Raw genomic sequence first — 24861 nt, 5'->3', positions numbered from 1 at the left:
TGAACTTTAGATTATGTAGAAGGAAACGAGAGGGAGGGGGGTATGAAAAATGGTGGAATGAGACAGACATCATTACCCTATGTATATGTAGGATTACATGAATGGTATGAATCTACATCGTGTACAACCATAGAAACGAAATGATGTACCCCATTTGTGTACAATAAATCAAAATACACTCTGTAAAAAATTAAAAGATAAATTAAAAAAAAAAAAAGAAATAGAATTGTGTCTTAGTGGGATATCTAATGCCACATTGTTTTCCAAAATGCTTTTGTCTAAGGAGTCCTCAAAGATCAGGAGATTTAATTCCTGAAAGGATGACTTGAAAAAGTTTTAGATTTGTGGTGTTCCAAAAGGTTTTAGCACCTGAGCATTTATTATCTTTGTAGTAAGGAGTAGAAATTAGGAAAAACTGTAAAAAAGCTTCCTGGTGACTGATGAGGGAGGAAATGCTTAGAAGCACTCAAGTATAGCAACTTAAAATATTGGTTTATATCCTCAACACTTGATACTGTCAGAGTTCATCTTTGCCAGTCTTATGTGAACTAATATGTCCTTGTTTTTATTTATTTTTTATTTAAAAAAATTTTTTTTTTAATTGTCAATGGATCTTTTATTTTATTTATTTATATGCAGTGCTGAGTTTCAAACCCAGGGCCTCACACATGCCAGGCAAGCGCTCTACCTCTGAGCTACAACTCCAGCCCCCCTCCTAGTTTTTAATTTGCATTTTCCTGATTTCTTACAAGGTTGTACATTCTAATGTCTTTCATTTATTCAGTTATTTGTAAATTCTGTCCAGACCCTTTCCCAATTTTTCTACTAGGTTGTTCCTCTCTTGTTTTTACTAATTTCTAGCTCATTTTAGTATTTTTGGATACTAGCAATTAGTTTACCTGTCAGTGTCACTATTGAAGAATTCCTTTTCTCACTAATGATAAAATAATACTTATTCCATATGTGTCTGGGTCAGTGGTCTTTTGTTGTATTTGCCTAATTTTTTCTGTGCACTGATGCCACATTGTCTTTAATATAGCTTTCTTTTACGCTTTGTCACTTGGTAGGACAGGAACCCCCAAACCTTCAGTAGTATTTTGGCTGGTTTTGGCCCTTTGTTTTTCCATATAAATTTCAGAATCAGGTGGTGAAGTCTCCCTTTCCTCTAGATTAGGCTTCTCCCATTAGAATTACATTAAGTCGAAATAAAGTTAGAGAGAGAACATATCTCCTCTCTTGAGATTAACTATCTGTGAATGTTTTATCTAACTTTTAATTCTTTTTAAAATGTCTTTCAGTAACTCCTAACATTTTCCTATAAGTCACATGCATGTTTGTCAAAAACAGATGCAAGCACTTTTTGTCACCATTTGAAATCCTTAAAAATTGTATGACCTATTTATTGATGGGATTCTTCGACTTCAGTGTGTCTAGGTTTTTAGTAACTTTTTGTCTTCTCTTTGGGATACATGGGGCATCTTAAATTCTAAGGTTGTTAATGTTTTTTAGCACTGGAACATCTTCCACTTATTTCTTTAAAATATTGAGTCCTCCACCTCTCTTCTCCCTTATTCTGGAAACTGATTAGATATGTATGTAAGGTTTTTTCACTATTAAGCTTCATCTTTTTATTATGAATTATGTTTATTTTCTAGTCTAATCAGTTCTGTTGATTTTAATTTTTTTGTAGTTGTATATCATACCTTTATTTTATTTTATTTTTTTATGTAGTGCTAAGGATTGAATCCAGTGCCTCACATGTGCTAGGCAAGCACTCTGCCACTGACCTACAGCCCTAGCCTCCTGTTGATGTTCTGTTTGCAGCTGAGTGTGGTAGCACATGCATGTAATCCCAGTTACCTGGGAGGCTGACATAGGAGCATCACAAGTTTGAGGCCAGCCTTTGCATTTTAGCAAGATTCCGGTCTCAAATTTATAAAAACGGTCTAGGGTGTTTCTCAGTGATAAAGTGCCCCTGGGTTCAGTCTCCAGTGTGTGTGTTGGGGGAATGTTTTTCATTTTGATACTTTACTTTCTCTTTGATTCTTCTGATTTTTTTTGGTGCTGGGGATTGAACGCAGGGCCTTAGTACATGCAAGGCAAGCACTCTACCAACTGAGCTATATCCCTAGCCCCACTTTGCTTCTTTTTAAAGTCCACTTGGTTTTTGATAAGTCTTTTGCTTTTATTAAACACATTAAGTTCTGAGGAACTTTCGTTGGTCTTATTCTCTTATTTTTTCGGGTTCTTACTTATTGAGGTGACTTGTTTACTTGTGCCCTGTGTGTTGGTGTTTGTGTGTGCGTTTTATTTTGACCATGAGTTCTTTGGTTTTTTTGGGCCTTGCCTTTGGAAAAATTTTGAGGCCTGGGTAGAAGGTGTGTTCCTCTATAGAAGAGTATATTTGCTTCCATTAAACCTCTGACTTCGGGCTGGGGATGTAGCTCAGTTGGTAGAGTGCTTGCCTCATAAGCACAAGGCCCTGGGTTCAATCCCCAGTACTGCAACGACAACAACAACAAAAAAAAATGGCTCTGACTCGGCACTATAAACATGTTTGTTTTAACTACACAGGTAATGTGGAATTCCAGACCAGACCAGCTTTTACTTTTGACTTCTCAGGAGAGGGTTTTTTGTTTGTTTGTTTGTTTTCCTCTCCTGTCTCTACTTGAATGTCCCTTTGTGTGGGACAGGTTTATTTTTGGTTTACCATTATGCCTACCTGTGTAGATATTTGGAGTTCGAGGTTTATTTTGGGCATTGTCTAGTCGGATGACATATATTCTCATCATCTGGTGTCCTGTATTACCATCAGAAACAGTGTTATTGGAATGTACCAGGATTGACACCTGCCACAAGGGTGAAAACAGATTGAATATTTGGTTATATCACTGAAGTCCAGCCTTCATTTAGGCTTTTTACATTCTTGGGACAAAGCTTGGTTGATTTTAGACTTTCTTAGGATACTGTGTTTACCATATTGTCATGAACTGAATTTTTTCTTTTTTGCTAATGATTTTTGTGAAATTACTCAGGCATAGCTGGGTGTGGTGGCACAGCCTAGTGATCCCAGTGACTTGGGGAGACTGAAGCAGGAGGTTTGCAAGTTCAAGGCCACCTTTTGCAATTTGGGAGTGAGACCCATGTCTCAAAATAATAAAAAGGGCTCGAGATGTAGCTTAGTGGTAAAGTGCCCTGTGTTCAATCCCTAGTACTGCAAAAATAAAATTACTCTGGATTTGTGTAGGATTATTTAGTGAAGTGTTTATTATATTTTTTTCTTTACTTTTGTGTGTGTGTGGGGGGCGGGTACTGAGGATTAAACCCAGGACCTTGTGCATGCTACATAAGTGCTCTACCATTGTGCCACATCTCCAGCCCAACAACTTTTTTTTTTTTTAATAGTCAAAGGAATTTTTGTTGGAATTACTTTGAATTTATTAAGTAACTTGGAGGTAGATTGAAATATTCAGAATCATCATTCAGTGAACACCATCAAAGTTTCTTAGTTCTTTCACGTTTTTTAATAGAATTTTATTTTTTCCTCTTCTGGAACTTTTTGTGTGATCTTATAAACTCTGTTTCCTAGATTTAGTTTATATTGTGATGATTATCTTGTTTGTTACTTTTTGGGGGCTGTGCTGCCTATGAAATTCAGGGCCTCACTCACACCAGGCAGGTACTCTACCACTCAGCCACATCCTCAGCCCCATTATCTTGTTCTGTAACATTTTATAAATGACTTTTGCAGGTATGGAGGAACTCTGACTTTTGTTTTTTTTATATTGCTCTTGAACCTGCAATTGAATTGTCTTACTATATCTAATAATGAGTCAGTTTCTTTGGATTATTTAAGTTTTGTTCTTTTAACCTTTGTACTGACAACATCTTTTATTCTACTTAGTGTAGGTGCTCAATATATTTTTATGGCAATAAATGAAGCATGAGGATTCATGTGTAAAGGGAACTAGTTATATCTCTTTGTGAAGAGATTAAGTTTAATATTTATGTGTAGTTATGTAGGAGGTGGTGAAATGAGGGCAGAACAACATGCTTCAGTCGGGATGGAGCAGAACAGGTCATGTCTAGAGCAGAGTGTAGAAAGTGAAATGTATTTAGTATAAAAGGTTTGCAGTGTGCTGGGGTTGGACTTAGTGGTAAAGTGCTCACTTAGCATGCCTGAGGCCCTGGGTTGGATCCTCAGCACCACATAAAAATAAAGGTATTATGTCTACCTACAATTAAAAATTAAAACAAAAAACAAAAAACAGGGCTGGGGATATAGCTCAGGTAAACAGGCTGGGGATGTCCCTCAAGTGTTAAGTACCTCTGGGTTCAATCCCTCCACTCCCCGCACCCCCCAAAAAATGTTTTAAAGCTCATAAACTGTGTTAGTTGTGTGTCACTGTGACCAAAATACCTGAGAACAAATTAGTGGAAGGAATTTATTTGGGACTCTCAGCTTCAAAGATCTCAGTCCACAGACAGCTGACTCCATTGCTCTGGGCCCAAATTGAGGCAGAACATTATGTCTGAAGGGCACATTAGAGGACAGCTGCACACTTCATGACAGCCAGAAAGGCTTAGGAAGGAGAGACAGGGAGAAAGGGGCTACAGGAAAGACATCCCCTTCCAGGGCACACCATCACAGAACTACTTCCTACAGCTGTGCCCCACCTGTCTTCAATCACCACCCAGTTCTTTTAACCTAGGACAGGCTTCCAGCTCTCACAGGTTAATTATTTCACCTCTGAATATCCTTCATTAACAGAGGAGCTTTTGTGGAACACCTCATATACAAATTATACATTCTTTGTAATTTCTTACTAATCACGTAATGTGATTATTCTCTTTGCGTGCTGGAGACTAGAGAAGAATGAATGAAAATATGGTTTGTAACATCCTTATCACCAAGAAAGTCCAAAAAAATTTTTTTCCTTCCCTCCACCCCTTTTCCCTCTATACAGTCCCTCCTTCCTCCATTCTTGCCCCCCTCCCACCCCCCATTATGTGTCATCATCCGCTTATCAGTGAGATCATTCGTTCTTTGGTTGAGATTGGCTTATCTCACTTAGCATGATATTCTCCAATTTCATCCATTTGCCTGCAAATGCCATAATTTATTATTATTTATAGCCAAGTAATAGTCATTGTATATATATACCACAGTTTCTTTATCCATTCATCAATTGAAGGGCATCTAGGTTGGTTCCACAGTCTGGCTATTGTGAATTGAGCAGCTATAAACATTGATGTGGCTGTATCTCTGTAGTATGCTGATTTTAAGTCCTTTGGGTATAGGCCAAGGAGTGGGATAGCTGGGTCAAATGGTGGGTCCATTCCAAGTTTTCTAAGGAATCTCCACACTGCTTTCCAGAGTGGCTGCACTAATTTGCATCCCCACCAGCAATGTATGAATGTACCTTTTTCCCCACATCCTCTCCAACACCTATTGTTGCTTGTATTCTTGATAATCGCCATTCTAATTGGGGTGAGATGGAATCTTAGTGTAGTTTTGATTTGCATTTCTCTTATTACTAAAGATGTTGAACATTTTTTCATATATCTGTTGATTGCTTGTACATCTTCTTCTGTGAAGTGTCTGTTCATTTCCTTAGCCCATTTGTTGATTGGGTTATTTGTATTCTTGGTGTAGAGTTTTTTGAGTTCTTTATATATTCTGGAAATTAGTGCTCTATCTGAAGTATGAGTGGCAAATATATTCTCCCACTCTCTAGGCTCTCTCTTCGCATTGCTGATAGTTTCCTTTGCTGAGAGAAAGCTGTTTAGTTTGAATCTGTCCCAGTTATCGATTCTTGCTTTTATTTCTTGTGCTATGGGAGTCCTGTTAAGGAAGTCTGATCCTAAGCTAACAAGGTGAAGATTTGGACCTACTTTTTCTTCTATAAGATACAGGGTCTCTGGTTTGATTTCAAGGTCCTTGATCCATTGTGAGTTGATTTTTGTGCAGGGTGAGAGATAAGGGTTTAGTTTCATTCTGTTGCATATGGATTTCCAGTTTTCCCAGCACCATTTGTTGAAGAGGCTATCTTTTCTCCATTGCATATTTTTGGCACCTTTGTCTAGTATGAGAAAATTGTATTTATTTGGGTTTGTGTCCATGTCCTCTATTCTGTACCATTGATCTACCTGTCTATTTTGATGCCAATACCATGCCGTTTTTGTTACTATTGCTTTGGTAGTATAGTTGAAGTTCTGGTATTGCAATAACCCCTATTTCATTCTTCCACTAAGGATTGCTTTAGCTATTCTGGATTTCTTAATCTTCCAGATGAATTTCATGATTGCTTGCTCTATTTCTGTAAGGTACGTCATTGGAATTTTAATTGGAATTGCGTTGAATCTGTATAGCACTTTTGGTAGTATGGCCATTTTGACAATATTAATTCTGCCTATCAAGAACATGGGAGATCTTTCCATCTTCTAAGGTCTTCCTTAATTTCTTTCTTCAGTGTTTTGTAGTTTTCATTGTAGAGATCTTTTACCTCTTTGGTTAGATTGATTTCTAAGTATTTTATTTTTTTTTGAGGCTATTGCAAATGGAGTTGTTTTCCTCATTTCCCTTTCAGCTGTTTCATCGCTTGCGTATAAAAATGCTGTAGATTTATGCGTGTTGATTTTATAGCCTGCTATTTTGCTGAATTCATTGATGAGGTCTAGAAGCTTTCTGGAGGAGGTTTTTGGATCCTCTAAATATAGAATCATGTCATCCACAAATAGTGACAGCTTAGGTTCCTCTTTTCCTATTCGTATCCCTTTAATTTCTTTAGTCTGCCTAATTGCTCTGGCTAGAGTTTCGAGGACAATGTTGAATAGAAGTGGTGAAAGAGGACATCCCTGTCTTGTTCCCGTTTTTAAAGGGAATGGTTTCAGTTTTTCTCCATTAAGAATGATGTTGGCCATGGCTTAGCATAAATAGCCGTTAAAATGTTCAGGTATGTTCCTGCTATCCCTGTTTTGTCTAGTGTTTTGAGCATGAAGGGGTGTTGTATTTTGTCGAACACTTTTTCTGCCTCAATTGAAATTGCCATATGATTCTTAATCCTTAAGTTTATTGACATGATGGATTATGTTTATTGATTTACGAATGTTGAACCATCCTTGCATTCCAGGAATGAACCCCACTTGATCATGGTGCACGATTTTCTTAAACCGTTTTTGGATACGGTTTGCCAATATTTTGTTAAGGATCTTTGCATCTATATTCATCAAGGATATTGGTCTAAAATTTTCTTTCCTTGATGTGTCTTTTCCTGGTTTGGGTATGAGGGTGATATTAGCTTCATAGAATGAGTTTGGTAGGGTACCCTCCTTTTCTATTTCCTGGAATACTTTGAGAAGTATTGGAATGAGTTCTTCTTTGAAGGTCTGTAGAACTCGGCTGAGAATCCGTCTGGTCCTGGGCTTTTCTTGGATGGTAGGTTTTTAATGGCTTCTTCTATTTCATTGCTTGATATTGATCTGTTTAAATTGTGTATGTCCTCCTGGTTCAGTTTGGGAGGAGCATGTCTCTAGAAATTTGTCAATGTCTTCGGTAGTTTCTATTTTGTTGGAATACAGATTTTCAAAGTAGCTTCTCATTATGTTCTGTATCTCAGTGGTGTCTGTCGTGATACTTCCTTTTTCATCACGAATTTTAGTAATTTGAGTTTTCTCTCTCCTTCTCTTTGTTAGTGTGCCTAAGGGTTTGTCTATTTTGTTGACTTTCTCAAAGAACCAACTTTTTGTTTTTTGTTCCCTTAAGCAGTATGAAATGTCCTTCTTTATCCCTTCTGACTAACTTTGGCTTGAAGTCCACATCTGATATAAGGATGGAAACCCTCGCCTTTTTTTTGAGTCCATGTGCGTGGTAGGTTTTTTTCCCATCCTTTCACCTTTAGTCTGCGGATATCTTTTTCTATGAGATGAGTCTCTTGCAGGCAGCGTATTGTTGGGTCTTTCTTTTTAATTCATTCTGCCAGTCTATGTCTTTTGATTGATGAGTTTAGGCCATTAATGTTCAGGGTTATTATTGAGATATGATTTGTATTCCCAGTCATTTGGCTTATTTTTGATTTTTAAGTTGGCTTGGTTTCTCTTTTGAGTGGTTTTTCTCTCAGGTAGTTCCTCCCTATGCTGACCTCCATTGTTGTTTTTCATTTCCTCCTCATGGAATTTTTTTTTTTTTTTTTTTTTTTTTTTTTCCTCATGGAATATTTTGTTGAGAACATTCTGTAGCACAGGCTTTCTATTTGTAAATTCTTTTAACTTTTGTTTATCATGGAAGGATTTTACTTCATCTTCAAATCTGAAGGTTAGTTTTGCTGGGTATTAGATTCTTGGTTGGCAACCATGTACTTTCAGAGCTTGAAATATGTTGGTCCAGGCCCTTCTAGCTTTTAGAGTCTGGATGGAGAAGTTGGCTGCTATCTGTATTGGTCTCCCCCTATATGTAATCTGAGACTTTTTACTTACAGCCTTCAAAATCCTATCTTTATTTTGAATGTTAGGCATTTTCATTATAATGTGCCTTGGTGTGGATCTGTTGTGATTCTGTGCATTTGGTGTTCTGTAAGCCTCTTTTATTTACGATTTTCCATTTCATTCTTCAGGTTTGGAAAATTTTCTGATATTATTTCATTGACTAGGTTGTTCATTCCTTTGGTTTGTATCTCTGTGTCTTCCTCAATCCCAGTAATTCTTAAATTTGGTCTTTGCATGGTGTCCCATAGTTCCTGGAGATACTGTTCATGATTTGTTACCATCTTCTCTGTTTGGGCGACTTTATTTTCAAGATTAAATATTTTGTCTTCATGTCTGAGGTTCTGTCTTCCAAGTGGTCTAGTCTGTTGGTGATGCTTTCCATTGAGTTTATTTGGTTTGGTTTATTGTTTCCTTCATTTCAACGATTTCCATTTGTGTTTTTTTTTTTTTTTTTTTTTTTTTTTGAGAATCTCTATTTCTTTGTTGAAATGATCTTTTGCTTCCTGCAGTTGCTCTTTCAGCTTATTGGTATTATCATTCATTGCCTACATTTGCTCTATTATCTTATCCTTTGCTTTGGGAATCATCTTAATCATATATAATCTAGTCCTTTTCTGACATTTCTTATGACATACTGTCATTGGATTCTATTATTATAGGATCTAGATTTGTTTGGATCATTTTCTTTCCTTGTTTTTTCATGTTGTTCATATATCTTCCTCTCTAGCAGTGCAGATCTGGGGTATTGCAGATTTCCCCCTATAGGCTTATAGTGGCCCTATAGGTCTCCAAAACCCTTTCTTTCTTTTTTTTTTTTTTTTTTTTTTTTTTTGCGGTGCTAGGGATTTGAACCCAGGGCCTTGTGCTTGTGAGGCAAGCACTCTACCAATTGAGCTATATCCCCAGCCCCCAAAACCCTTTCTTTAAGGGGAGATCAATATTAGCAGTGCCCAATTCAGACACTATGCAATCCTAGACCAACTAGCCCCTATGAGGACAATAACAAAATTGTCATAATAAACAGAATGAGTTCAATTATTATCTTCAGTAAAACAAACAGATTTGCAATAAGGTCTGCAGCTTCTAATGGAGGACAAAGAGGATGCAGAGGGATGTAGAATGTGGCTGTTAATGGAATAAGAAAAGAATATACAGAAGTTCTACATAATAGAAAGGGTGAGAGTGTAATCAAAGATGTTGGTTGTTAGCATGGGAAAAGGGAGAAAGAGACTCTGAGGGAATAGGTAAACAAAAGGAAAAGAAAGCAAGAAAAGTAAAGAAATAAAAACTTAAATTTTTTCAATAAGGAGAAACAACAAAATCTACAGTATAAAAGTCATATAGTAATGAAACCTCCCAGTGTTCAATAGCCTGATGCATGAGAGGTACCTGACAATGAGCTTCTAGTTTCCAGCAGGGGTCTCAGAATGGGATTTGCTCCACCTAAAGATCTGAGCTCCGCCTTCCAGGATTATTCAAGATGGCCGCTCTGGCTTCCAAATGTGTTGGCAAATGGGGAGCTGCAGGTCAGGGTGTGGCCGTGGTCAGCTGGAGGTCCTGGAGGTCGGGTGTGTTTGGTGTGGTTGCAGGAGGATCCTGGAGACGGGGCTCAGTCAGTCTGGCCAGGGTTCCTCCTGGGCCTGGCTGTTGTCTCAAAATGGTGGCAGGTACTTGACAGAGAACTTCCAGGCAACAGCAGGCAGCTGGTGCTCCACTGTTGGTCCGCGATCAGTTTGCTGACTCTTGTAGGGCAATCGGGAGGTGAACTTCATGAGTTGGATGATGGATAGGTGTAAGGCAGGCGACGGACAGGTGAGAGGCAGGCAAATGGTGGATTATAGGCACCTGACAGTGAGTAATCTGCACTCAAAAAAGGTGTCGATATGCTGGCAGACTGCAGGTCGTCACAGCAGACAAAAGGGGTAAACGGCAAAAACAGATATCCTCTGCTTGAAACCGGAGTTAGGAGCGACAAGGAATGCAGCCTCCCTCTGTCCGCCATCTTAGATCTCCCAAAAATTTTGATTCCTCCTTTTGCTTTCCTTCTACTACTTCTAAGATAACATTTCATTTCCTCAGATAACCGAGGAGATGATGGATCAAGCAAATGAAAAGAAAGGGGCTGCCATTGAAGCCCTGAATGATGGTAAGTGCTTTTTAGTCTTGCTATATTTTGTAATAAGTGTGAATTTTCTACTGCATACTGTAAATAGTGGAAAAGTTGAAGGGAACTTACATTTATTATACTGGAGAAGATCCAACCCTTCTTCATTGATAGATGCTAGAAACACTCAGTGTCAGAGATGGTGCTTGGAAGCATGACACATCCTGATTGTATGCCACAGCCTCTGCTTTCTTGAGGGTATCATGTGTTTATTTTATGAGAAGCTTTAAAAAAGGAAAGAACCCCTGTCTCCCCCGACGCCCCCCCCCCCCCCCCCAAAAAAAAAAAAGTAGTGGTAAACCCTTACCACTTTATCATTTCATATAGTAGCACCCTTGGTAGATGTTCATAGGTGTATGACTTGTTTTAAATCCTTGCACATTTGAAAAATTCCTCTCAAAATGAAAGAGGGTTGATAGTATTTAGTGTGATGCTCAATCAGGTATAATTTGTAAGAGTAAGTCAGTACCAACTCGGGTACTGTGAATGCTATATATTATATATAAATATACTTTTTAAAATATCCGCATTCATGTGTGTGTTTGTTTTTTTCCCCCTGTATACTGCTGATTGAACCCAGTAAAACTCAGGTGTTCTATCACTGTGCTATATCCTCAGCCCTTTTTATTTTTTAATTTTCAAATAGAGTCTAAGTTTCTTAGGGTACCTAGATTGCTGAGACTGACCTTGAACTTGCAGTCCTCCTGTTTCAGTCTCCTGAATTTCTGGGACTACAGGTGTGCACCACTGTGCCTGGCTACTATCAGTAATATGTCATAGAAACCTCTTTGTAAGAGTGATAGAGTGTCCCAAGGTTGTAGTTAATAGATGCTCTTACAGTGCTGATGTACATTTGAATTTTGAACTTCATGCAAATTTAAAATAATGAGTAAAATTTTATTTATTTTTTAGAATGAGTGCAATATTGTTCCAAGTTTGCAGATATATTCAGGTTTTTAACTTATTTATTGTTTTTGTTTTGGGTAGAATAATCCTGTCACTGGTTGTGGTGTAGATTCCTGTATATGCTCATAGAATTTGTACAGCGGCTGCGTTAAGTTTGTCCACCTGAAATATTGTTTTCTTTACTGCTTTCTGTTCACAGCCCCTAGGTTATTCTTAAGAATTGCTTTCTATTATATTATTCTTCTGCTTGTTACCTGTGACTTTTCTTATGTATGTATTAAAGATTTGTGATAGCCTATCAATAGATAGAATCAGATTCCATATTTTACCTCCCTGATTTTGTTTTCTCCTCTTTGAATATTAATTTTCCATTCTAGTCAGACCTGTCTCCGTTTACATGTGCTTTACTACTACCTGTTTCAACCTTTAATCCATACCCATCGGTTGTTCCTAAACAGTGCTTTCCTAACCATTTCTGTTCCATGATAATCTTAATTTTCCCTGCCACCTGGGATTTCTACTTAACAGTTAATACCCTGCATGCCTGAAACTTTTATTTTGTTTTGTGTATATTATTTCATTTAAACCTCATACTCACCTGTTTTACAGAGTAAAACCTGGGGGACTCAGAAGTTGTGATTTACCCAGGATCTTTGCCATACTGTCACCTAATATGTTTATTGTTGTCATTCGTTTGATCAGTTGCCTTTTTTTTTCTTTCCATATTTGTCTCAGCAGTTTTTAACAATGAAAATGAAGCACTGCCTAATAAGTCACGTTTTCATTTTATTTCCATGCTCCCTGTCGTATAAATTGACCCAGTTCTTTTAGTTTTTGTGCAGTTTATAGTATATTCTAAATGCTGAACACTCGAATTCTGATTCAAGCATTTTGAGTTCATACCTCACAATGGCAAGATACTTGATTTGAAGAGGCTGGTATTGTAAAAGACTACCATACACCAGAATTCCCTGATTTGAATCCAGGTCTGGTACTTAGCAGTGATTGCCTTCCTAATGCATCGTCATTTTTGAGTAGTTATAACAGATCTATTGGTCTGCAAAGTATAAAATAATATCATATGGCCCTTCCAGGAAGTTTATCAAGTCCTGAACTAGATGAGCCATTTATGCTTGGGAAAATAGGGATTGGGAGTAGATTTGGAGTTGGAATAGAAAGTAAGAGCTCACTTTTGAACTTGGTAGGTCTGAGTTGTATACTAGATTTTCAGATACAATACCTGTCATAGATAAATGTAGTAATAAAAATATGATTGAAAGTTTCTGTTGTTTTTATGAGTTCTGTTAAAGTTCTTTATACATTCACTAACTGTAATACTGTTCTCAGTGAATTGTGACATTTGTTTTAAATTATCTTGCCTCCCCAAGAGTTAGACTTGTGCAGAGAACTGTTCTAATTCTGTGGTATAGTTTTATTTGTTGAATAGCTCACTGAAGAGATTATAAAGAAGCTAACTATGAAAATGGAATCCAGTGAATAATTTAAAATGTGAATTATGGTCTTGTATGAGTTCTGGTTATCTTGAATTTTTGTACCTGTATCTGAATTCAATTGAATTCAAATACTTTGTTGTTGTTTTTTTTTTTTTTTTTTTTTGTGGTGCTGTTAATTGAATGCAGGATCTTGAACATGCTAGGCCAGTTCTACACTGAGCTATACTTCCAATGCTTTGAAGTCAGTTTGGACACTTTTCCTCTTTCAATCTGGTTTTATCCTTTTAATTTAACAAAAGAAAATTAAATTAATGAAAAAAATTAGCTTTATCCTTAAAATTGATATTATCCATCTGCCTTTTGTAATTAAAAAATTAAGGGTCTTATTTAAGAATTATTTAAGAATGTGGCATTCTACTCTTTGTTGGGGGTCTTACATTCTTGTATATTCTCATATTTTCAGTATTGAATGAGTTACCATAGAGGTATGGTAAAGTTTGCTTTCAACAGCCAGTTTTTTATATAATATAGACACTATAGTCATTTATGTATGTGTATATTTATTGTATTTTGTGGATCTGGGGTTTGAATGTAGGGCCTCACAGTTGGTAGGAAGTGCTCCTTTCCCCCCAACACTAGTCTTTTAAAAATATTTTTATCTTCTGAATATTTCTCAACTTTTATTTTTCTTTAGGTGAGCTACAGAAAGCCATTGACTTGTTCACAGATGCTATCAAGCTAAATCCTCTCTTGGCCATCTGTATGCCAGAGAGCCAGGTGGAATATGAAATAGTAAAGCACCCCTTAGTGAATAATTTCTTCTTGTATGTTTAAATAGAATTGCTCCTGTGGTGATGCCAAAAGTCTTATTGTTTGAAATGAATTTTTTTTTAATACCACTCTTTATTTTTTAGTGTCTTTATCAAGTTACAGAAGCCAAATGCTGCCATTCGAGACTGTGACCAGAGCCATTGAAATAAATCCTGATTCAGCTCAGCCTATAAGTGGCGAGGGGAAAGCACACAGGTAAATAATGGAATAATTATTTTCAGAACTCCTAAATTAAAAAGTTGTGTTTAACGTGTTTTGTTTAAAAAATGTGTAAGTGCTTCAATTTCCAAGTAAAAATGAGCTCAATATGAAGAATTAAGAGAATATAGTAAAGAACAAATGCAAATAAAATATTTTTTCACTCCTTCCATTCAAAGAAAACTACTGTTAATAATTATTGACCACATAGGCTCATATAAAGTTTGGACTTTTTTCTCAAATTGATTCCAGGAAAAGAGTGACTTTTTGTGTCCTTTATACATATTTTCTATTTCAGACTTTGCAACTTAACTTAGCAGCTTCTATATTCTGAAAGAAAGACTATATTATATATTAGCCTGAAACTACTTTATTCACTTAGGCCCCCTGAAAAGTTAGGGAAATAAAAAGGTGAATTACCCTGGATTACTACTCACAATTAGTGGTAGCAAAATGTAATTCTACGTTAAATGAGTATTTGTGTCTTGGGGATGTAATTTGCATCTTACTGGATTGAAAAGCTGCTGTACCTCAATATGGATGGAGATGGAGGTGAATGTTCTTGTGATAACTTTGTTGCATCCCCAGTCCATCTTGTTTTTTATTTTGAGATAGGGCCTTGCGCAAATTGCTCAGGCTGCCCTAAACTTTAATCCTCCTACCTCAAGCCTCCGAGTAGCTGGGATTATTATGGGCATGCACCACTGCTCCTGGCTTCTAGTGATTTTTATGAAGACAGGTCAAAGAGAAAAGTAAAAAGTTGAAATGAACCAGTTAGATTGATTGGTTTTGGAAAAGCTCATACATTACAGTTGATCTTTTTGAAATCCCACTAGTCTTCATGCTTTTTATTTGATTTCTGGTACAAGATAACATGGATTTGAACTTTGCTTGTTGCAGACTTGGAATCAGTCATTCTCCAAGAAATCATGGTTCATTTTAGTAGAATGGTTTCAGGCAATAGTATTCTTGCTTTTGGTATGTTATTAACTGCATTTCACAGAACATAATTAGGAACTAATGAAAAATTCATGAAATTCCTCTTTGCTGATAGGTTCATTTAAAATTCAACATTAAATGTTTTCCTTTGCCTTTTATTTTGTTTTTTGACATTTTTCTCCACACTGAAAATTTTTGTACCTAATATATATTTATTGATGTAATTTTATAATTTAAAGTAAAATTGTTTTATAATATGCCTTAAAAACAATATACCCTGTAAGTTAAGTTTGAAAATATTTTTGGTAGTTCCTCCTTTATCCTTCAAATACATCTTACTTAAAATAAGTAGTCCCTAATAACTGTTAGTTACTTGAATTCATTTTTTCTGTGTTTTCAGTATGATACACACGTAGCTTTTTCTGTTTGTATTCGGGTTTAGAATTTGCTTTATTTCTAATCTGGTTGATTGATTTGTAGTACCATAGAGACTTACCAAAGGTTTTCCACATGCAGGCAAGCACCTCTACCGCTGAGCTACATCCCCAACCTTTTTTATAAAATTAGTGTTATATTTTTTTTATCTTATTGTGAGACAGGGTCTTGATAAGTTGCCTAGGTTAGCCTTGAACTTGTGATCCTCCTGCCTGAGTTTCCCAAGAGTTGGGATCACAGGTGTGCACTAGTGCACCTGGCTTTGTTTTATTTTAGTCTTTAAAATATTTACATGTTCAAAGAGTCAAAACTGGCTTAGCTGGATATGGTGTTGTACTCCTGTAATCCCACCAGTTTTGGGAGGCTGAAGCAGGAGAATCACAAGTTTGAGGGCTACCTGGACAATTTGGTGAGACTCGTCTCAAAATAAAAAGAGCTAGGCAGTACAGGACCCTGGGTTAAATCCCCAGTACCCAAAACAACCAACCAACCAAGTCTGTTAAAATTTATACCCAGAGGACATTCATTTCCATTGCTAACCCCTGCATCCCATTCTTAACTACCCTTACCAACCTTATTTCAGTTTTATCGTTTTAAGCAGACACTCATGGTTGTGCCTTTTATTTTCATCTAGAAGGTAGCATGCTAAGTAATATATATCAAGTTAATCCTCTGATGTGTTGAAAGATTCTGTTCTACATACTTTTTTAAATGTCTTTGTGATTCTGAATTAAGAAGTTAATTTTTTATTTAGTTTTTAAACTTTTTTTTTTAATAGAGCAGCTTCACAGTTATCATGGAGGAACTTTAAACTCTAAACATTTATGGAGTTAACACAACTGTGAAACTATTGAATTGGGTGATGAAAATTAATAAAACGTAAGCCTTCTATAGGAAAATCCCTTTCCTATAAGGAAGACAGATACTGTGCTATATAGAGCAAATATGTATAAAAGGTTCTTTGTAATGAGTTTAAACTTATTTCAGACTTCTGGGCCACTGGGAAGAAGCAGCCCATGATCTTGCCCTTGCCTGTAAACTGGATTATGATGATGATGCTAGTGCAATGCTGAAAGAAGTTCAACCAAGGGTATGTTAAAGTAGAAAGGGAAAGTTATTACTGTAAGACTCTGTGCCTGTAGTACTTAGGCCAGGCAGCCATAATTTACCTGAAAAATAGATGCACAGAAATGTTTGGAAGTTATAATCTGTAATCATTGAAGTTCGTACTTAACTCTGGAAATCTCATTAGGTTTTAATGCTTTTCATTCCTCATCGTTGTTAGAATAAGCTCTATTAACATGTTTGTAATACCAATAGAATTAAAACCGGAAAATCAGAAATGGAAAAAAAGCAAGTTTACAATGAGACAAGAAATAGAAAGCCTACGTGTGAGACCTGGGATCACGTCTGATCTGTCCTTACATAATCATAGGTGTATATAGCCACTTTAACAAAGCAGGAAGGTCGTTGTTGATGTTAAGAAAAATTTCACCTTTATTAAATAAGAATATTGAGTCCAAAATCTAAAAACATTGTTAGTTTTATCTTATTTAAAATTGTTAGTTAAATTTAATGTATTTTATGTGGTATATCTTATCAACTTTGTAAGAAAGTACACTTCTAAGAATTTACTCCCAAAGGTTTTAAGATAATAGAGGTTTTATTGAATTTGACTTACCTAGAACCAAACTTCATTTGATTTTCTTTTTTCTTAATCCTCAAAGCAATTTGATGAGATGGAAGACTTAAAAAAATTTTTTTTTTCCCTTTTTCATGGTGTTGGGAATCAAATCCAGGACCTAATTAAGCATATGCTCTACTACTGAGTTATATCCCTGGCCCCAAGACTAAATGTTTTTGGGCCCCTCCCCCATTTTATAAATGAAAAAACTTACAGATTGGCCCGCTTGTGGTTTGAGTTTTCAGTGTTTGCTTTCCCATGACAGACATTTTTCTACTTAACTGAGGTGTAACTTTTGAGCACTGTGTACCTGTTAGAAATTATCAAGCAAGAACAGTTCTAACATTTGAATCCATTTGTTGTCCTTGAGCATAATCATTTAATTGTTTGAGATTATTACATTTTTCTCTAATCATACATTCCAGACTCCTCAATTTCATAGTGTCTTGTACAGTTGAGGTTGGTCTTGTTAAAGCTTGAATTTGTTCTCTTTTCCTATAAGGTAAATGTGTCATTTTTGTGAACTACCTATTGAATTAAACAACTCTCCACAGTGAAAAATAACAAATCTGTGTTGCCCTTAGCCAAAATTTGGAGCACACTTATTTACCTATGGCTTTTTATTTCTAGGCCCAGAAAATTGCTGAACATCGGAGAAAATATGAGCGAAAACGGGAAGAGCGAGAGATCAAAGAAAGAATAGAAAGGGTTAAGAAGGCTCGAGAAGAGCACGAGAGAGCCCAGAGGGTAAAGTTTTTATAGCTAAACCTGAGCAGAAGATACTGTAGATCAGAATTTTGAGATACCATTTTAACTCCTAGCCACTTTATTTGATGCTGGCTGCAGTTCTATAGAAGTGGTATTACTTAATAAGGAGTCTCCTTTCCTTTCATTGTGTCCAATGCATGGGAATATTTAAAAATTTTAAGTTAAAAAACTGTTACCCTCGGTAAATATATGATTATACAAATGGTATGCCTCTACTTCATGTACAGAGAAACAAGATGTATCCCATTTGTTTACAATAAAAATAAATTTTAAAAAAAGATCAAAAAAGAAATTTTAAGTTAGCTTGTATTTCACCAGGTTGTGTTCTTTTTTATGTTTTTCTAAAATCAAAAATTTTAGGCTGGAGGTATAGCTCAGTGGTAGATCACTTATCTGTCATGCACTGGGCCTGAGTACTACACCCAGCGCTCCTTGCTTAACTCCCTATCCCCAAATTTTTTTTTTTAAGTTGTAAATGGATACAGTACATTTTTATGTGATGCTGAGGAATGAATCCAGTGCCTCATATGTGTGAGGCAGGCACTGGACCACTGAGATATAGCCCCAGCCCTCATCCCCAATTTTTAAGTCAGAAATTTTTCATGATCAAATGATTAAAATTTGGCAATATTTTTGTTTCGTTTGTTTGAACGTGCTTGCCCTTGTTTCTTATTACATGATTCATCCGGTTCGACATTGAGTTAATAACTGGGGCAGGGCCAGGGGTGATTGTTTATTTTAGGTTATAAAGCCATGGAAGTTTTCGAAAAAAGAAAAATCATAATTTATCCACAGTATTATTGAGCTTTTCTTTAGGTTTCTCCTGGGTTGGGGGGTGTGTGGGATCATTTTTTTCTGTAGCTTTTGTATTGGTTCTGTCAATTTTCACTTATGATATTGTTGAATGAAAGGATATAAAGCTATATAGTGTAATTACATAATACAATCCTAATTTTTTGTCATTTAATATTAAGGTAATGATTGATTTTTAGTCTCATAGTACATAATCTTTAAACGTAATTTTCACATTCTTATATCTGATTTTTTTTTTTTTTTAACCTGGTATAAGGGAAAATTTATGTATCTTTTCATTTTGTCTTTATAAAATGACATAGCCATAAACATCTATTTGTAGTGATCAATTTTGTAGGAAGAATATGAAGAAAGTGGACTTGGGAAACAAGTGTTGTGGCAATCTTACTGATCTAGTCATACCTTTTATCTGGGAGTTTTAAAAACAGTTAAGAATTTGTAGTTTTTATAAGCAATTGCTTTTCTGGGTTGTTTTTCAGAGAAGTAAAACATTCTATTAAAATCATTACAAAAATAATAATCAACTTGCCTTGCAAGTGCGACTCTGGGTTCAATACTCAGTACCACAGAATAATAATATAATGATGCTTAATGATAATTGAGTTGGAAAATTTGTTTTAAAAGAGGGATGGAGTGTATCCTTTAAATCCAGTATTGCCATTTAAATTTGTCAGTTTTTTTAAATCTGCTAATGGCTTATTTTATAATTTTTTTGTGTGGGAAATTTACATGTATTAATAATGTTGGGGCAGGCTGTATACTCCCTACTCCTGTTATATATTTATTTCCTTTTTGTATTTGAAGGAGGAAGAAGCCAGACGACAAGCAGGAGCTCAGTTTGGTTCTTTTCCAGGTATATTTGGAGAAAAATTGAAACTAATACTGTAAATAATTGAGACATGTTCTGATTTGGAGTGTTCAGTGTGTGTGTGTGTAGAATGAGATTGACATGTGCTAAATATATTTAAAATTTTTACATTAGAAATAGTGTATTTCCTCACAGTTTGAGTAGTATACTTTTTAAAAATGACTAGCATATATTGGACTTCGAGTATTATACTTTATTAATTTATCATGACATAATTAAATATTTTTAAATTGCCATAATGGGATTTTGTTATACAGTAGTACTGTGTTATTATACAGTAGTACTCATGAGGATACTAGTAAAAACACTGTGGAATTATTTGGCACAGAAATATTTGAGCTGGGTACGGTGGTACACACTTGTAATCCTAGCTACTGGGAAGGCTGAGGCAGGTGAACACAATTTTAGGCTAGCCTGTACAACTTACCAAGACCTTGTCTGAAAATAAAGTAACGAGTTGGGGTAGTCAGTCCTGGGTACTGCCATAAAAATAACAAACTCTTCTTTTTCTTGCAAATTTTATATGATCAGAAACAAGGCAAAGTTTTGAATGATACCCAAAGACCAAAAATGCAGATAAAAGAGTGAGAAATGATGCTTACAAAGTAATTATCAAATGCTTCCTGCATGAGGTGGTATGAAATTTATTTAAAGACCAGGTGGATACTTGGAAATTTTTTATTTTAAAACCGTTTTATGTTAACTAGTTTTATTTTAGGAAAGATTTGTAAAGTCTGTCTATAATCAGTGTAGCACTGACTGGAACTTAGTTATTTGGTTCACCGCTAGAAAATAAAATCTTTAATTTTGAAAGGTGGTGTGCTCAACAAATTTTAAAAACAATTTTTTAAAAATTCAGTTTTAGGTCATTATTTAATGTCATGTACCTTCATCTTAGAAGATTACCGAAGTTGAGAACAAAGGGAAAATGACTGCTGATGTGAACTATTATAAGATATAATTTTGTTACATGCATTTTATTTTCTAAATTTGACAAGCCTTCGACCTTTAATTTTTTTATGGGTAAGAGCTAAGTTCTCAAAGTCTTGGAGTCACCACACCTAACTTCAGCTTTAAGTTTAAGAGAAAATTAGAAGTTGCAATTTATGTCTTGTTCAGATTAGAATGTTGACATTGCTTTGTGTTTAGTGGTAACCTTGGTTTTTATATGCATACTTTTGTGTTATTTTTCAGTTGAAAGTTTTTTTTAAGACTTGTTGGTAGTATACTTGGTGTCTGTAAAATTATTTGCTTTATTCTTACAGGTGGCTTTCCTGGGGGAATGCCTGGTAATTTTCCTGGAGGAATGCCTGGAATGGGAGGGGGCATGCCTGGAATGGCAGGGATGCCTGGGCTCAATGAAATTCTTAGTGATCCAGAGGTTCTTGCAGCCATGCAGGTAAGACTTAAGAGGAAAATTGGACTTTAATCATTGAGGCATTTCTTTAATTCTGTGTGGTGATAAGGTTACTCTTAGCCATTTATCTTAGTTAGCAAAGAGCTAATTTTGTAGTTGGACATTTGAAGTGAGTATGTTTTTAAGAATTGGTTATAGGAAATACTTTGTAGTAGTTGACAATTAATAGCATGTCTTCTTTTTCCCTTAAAGTTGGGTGGGTTTTTTTTTTTGTTTTTTTTTTTTTTAAGCTCAACATGGTTGAGCTTGACTTAGAGGAGGTTGCACGTTAATATTTTATTTCAGGGACTTATCCACAATTAATTTGACCATGGCAGAATTATAGGTCTAATAAGTAGATGAGATTTAAGATACTAAAGTTGCTGATAAAATAGGACACTTATTAAATACATATGTACCTGCATACATACATAAATAAATAAACCAAACCCTTTCTTTGCAGGATCCAGAAGTTATGGTGGCTTTCCAGGATGTGGCCCAGAACCCAGCAAATATGTCAAAATATCAAAGCAACCCGAAGGTTATGAATCTTATCAGTAAATTGTCAGCCAAATTTGGAGGTCAAGCATAATGCCCACCTGACAAAACCCTTGCTGAAGGAAAAGCAACCTAGATCATTTAATGGATGTCGCAATAATACAAACCAGTGTACCTCTGACCTCATCAGGAGAGCTGGGGTGCTTTGAAGATAATCCTTACCCCTCTGCAGCAAATGCAATTGAAGCATTTTACAATGGTTTGCCATTAGGGTATTCATTCAGATAATGTTTTCCTACTAGGAATTACAAACTTTAAACACTTTTTAAACCTTAAAAATATTTAAAACAAAAGGGGGTGTTATTTCCTACATTTTTCTTTACTAATCATTTTGAATTTTTTCTTTGATATTGGGCAAGGCAGATACTAAGTATGGAAAATACATAGCCCTAGTGTGAGTGAAATACTTACTAGTGGGAAGTAAATAAATCTCATTTACATAGATAAAATTTCAGTTGAATATATGGTTACTGAGGCGTTTTGATTTCTTTTAAAATATTTTTTAAGTGATTTATTTCAATAAAACTATTGGGACCACCAGTATTTCACTCTAAACCTGGGTAGGGACTGGAAGTATTTGGTAAGGCAGCAGCAGTCTTACTATTTTATATGACATGCACCTTTATGCAGGTTGCATTTAAATCTTAAACTGTGTTGAGGGATGGTTTTTTTGTTATGCCGCAGTAGAGTTGGATTACTTAGCTCTGTTGTTGTTCAATATTTCAAATAAATGTTTCATATTATTTCCACCATGGGGAAATAAGGGAGTAGTTTTCTTTTTATATTTCTATGTTTAAAATTTACCTTTCCTCATCAGAAAATGACCAACTGTGTCTGCTTTCTGCTTGTTGTATCCCCCCTTCTTGAACTAAAGATAATCTTTTCTCTCTAGCATCATCATTGCTATCATCATTTATAGCATAATTGTGCAAGCATATTTAATGCTGGGCTTAATTTAAAATGTAATACATATCCTAACTGTGGAATAATACCCATAATAATAATACCCATTCTTTCTTAGCCATGAGATTGCTTATTTAAATGTTATTAGACTTCCACTGGTGAAATTTTGTAATATTAAAAAACATTGGAAGGAGGGAATTCCTTTTAGTGTTTCGTGTTCTACACCTATTGATCTTTGTACTTTGAAGAGTAAATGGTTTGTTAATTGATAACCATACAAGGAACTAACTGTTTGATCTAACATGAATTATAAAATAGATGAGAGCCATGGTTATGCATTATGGAGTTGCTGGCACCATGAAGAGTCATTATTGTATTCAGCTCTTCCTTAAATACGACAACCATGCCCCCACGTTTCTTTCCCTCTTGTCCCTGCAAAGATAAAGGAAATGGTAAAATTCCTTGAAATACATTTATAAAGTAGCATATTTCTGATATCATATATTTATACAGGTTCTAACCCTTTGCTGTATGTGAGTAGACAGAAATGCATCCGTTATAAAAATGAGAAAAAGTCGTATGCTAATAGAGCATGCTTTTGAAATCCTTGAAAAAGACACACCATTTATACTTAGATTTGGGCTTGCCAGTGTTCTTTTTGTTCATGTGTGTTCTCAAAAATCTCATGTGTGCTGTGCTTAACTCAAGAACATTTTCTTCTTGGATTCCTTATTTGATTGACTTTAATTATACATGACCTAACTGTACTCAAATATTACGAATATTACCATAAATGGGTAAAAGTAAATCGCTCTTCTGAAAATGTGTCTTGTGCTTTTAGACTTTTTAAGTTCCACAAATATAACAAATAGTCTTCATTTTCTTAATTTCAAAACCTGAAAAGTTCTTTTTTTCTGCTAATGATGCTATAAGAAGGAAAAGAAGGTTTTCTGCTTAAAAATATATAGTTATTGGATATTTCTAGCAATGTTAAAAATAAAATATGGTTTCAAACTGAATATTGACTCCCCACTACCTTTGTGAGCACATATTTTGTCTCTCATCATCTGAAGTTATTTGCTGGGCATAATAGGGTGTAGATCATTAAATGCTGTTAATTAGAACTTTAAAAAATACATTCACCAAAGTTGTGCAGCGGTGTATGTTTTTTCTGGTAGCTGTCCAGATCAGATCAGCAGCTTTGTACTTGGGCAGGTAGCTTCTGTTTGTGGTCCAGTAGGGTTGCCTTGGTGATCATCTAACACCCTGAGGAAATGGGGAGGGGTGGTCAGAGAAATTCACACTGAGATGCTGAAGTTAACAAAAGGAATTAGTGTCATACCTCACATATCATTGGTTGGGTATATTTTGCTAGTTTAGGCCATATTTAACTGCAGAAAGATGGAACGTGTGTAGCCCATAGCTGTGTGGTTTATATAGCTAACAGCAACAAATTACAGAAGATACGGGAAAGGCTTGATGCCAACTTGCCTTTTGCCACACTGGGGAACACTAACTTGGTAGGGGAAAAGAGAAGCATTGTTCATTTCAGAATTCAATAACACCTAAAATTAATCTCTCCGAATTAGACACACATTAGGTAAGTATTGATTGTACTCTGTACCAGGCACTCTTGTAATCCGTTTGTCCATATTGGCTCAGCTCTGATACTGAGCATAGTTAAGTACTTTCACTTTTCTCTTTACCATTTTATAGATAAGGAAACAAGCATTTAATTACTGAGGATAATACCCATGCTTGCTTGTGAAGCTGGGATTCTCAAATAATACCGTCTTGTAATTTCGGACATGTTCCTTTTAAATTCTCTACTCTGCTGCTCCAGTGTGCAAAGTTAACAGTTCTTAACAGAATTGTTTATTTCCCCCAGAAATTGAAAACAAAGCCAGGCATGGTGGTGCACACCCTGTGTATTCTCAGTGGCCATAGCAGCAACTTGGTGAAAACCTTTCTTAGTGGTAGAAGGCCTCTAGGTTCAGTCCCAGTATCCACCCCACACCCCACAAAAAGAATGAACTTGGTTAAAGGAATATCACACTACGTGTACTGATGTGTGCATGCAGTAGGACTTTATCCCAATAGTAAGTGAAGAAGGGAAGACGGGTCCCATTGAGTCCCTCCCAGCTGTCACCAGCATGTCTTTTGAGGGTGAGTGGGGAAAGGGCCATTAGGATTTCTGAGGCCTCCAGTGTTGCGTCAATAGGCTGAGGCGCGACTGGCTAGGTTCCGGAGTGCGAGAGAACTCCGGTCAGCCCCAAGCGCTGGACACAGACTACCGGTGTCCCGCTTGGTGCTCTGGGTGCAGGCGCGCGCGGTACCACGCTGCCCTGCCCCGCCCGCGCGAGCCCGGCGGCCAACCAACGCTCGGGGGCGTTTCCGGGCCGGGTTTCTCCCGCCCCTGGCGGCTGCTCTCACCGGCGACCGAGGGCGCCCAGCGACCCG

The 24861-nt window shown here is 36.1% G+C and overlaps 1 protein-coding gene across 1 annotated transcript in view; it reads left to right on the top strand.

The window, feature by feature from the left end:
* The window catches only part of ST13 (ST13 Hsp70 interacting protein), a 34282-nt gene extending 11431 nt beyond the window's left edge, over positions 1-22851 (top strand). The window contains 10 exon segments of the mRNA XM_079140814.1: positions 10564-10630; positions 13703-13766; positions 13768-13785; positions 13923-13971; positions 13973-14034; positions 16399-16501; positions 17726-17842; positions 19481-19529; positions 20810-20943; positions 21404-22851. Of these exon segments, the coding sequence (XP_078996940.1) occupies positions 10564-10630; positions 13703-13766; positions 13768-13785; positions 13923-13971; positions 13973-14034; positions 16399-16501; positions 17726-17842; positions 19481-19529; positions 20810-20943; positions 21404-21532 (792 nt within the window). The 3' untranslated portion in view covers positions 21533-22851.
* The last annotated feature ends 2010 nt before the right edge of the window (positions 22852-24861 follow it).

Source organism: Sciurus vulgaris (assembly GCF_902686455.1).
Source record: "Sciurus vulgaris genome assembly, chromosome: 5".
Lineage (NCBI taxonomy): Eukaryota > Metazoa > Chordata > Mammalia > Rodentia > Sciuridae > Sciurus > Sciurus vulgaris.
The sequence above is the reverse complement of the archived record's forward strand: the minus strand, read 5'-3'. Positions and strand labels throughout refer to the sequence as shown.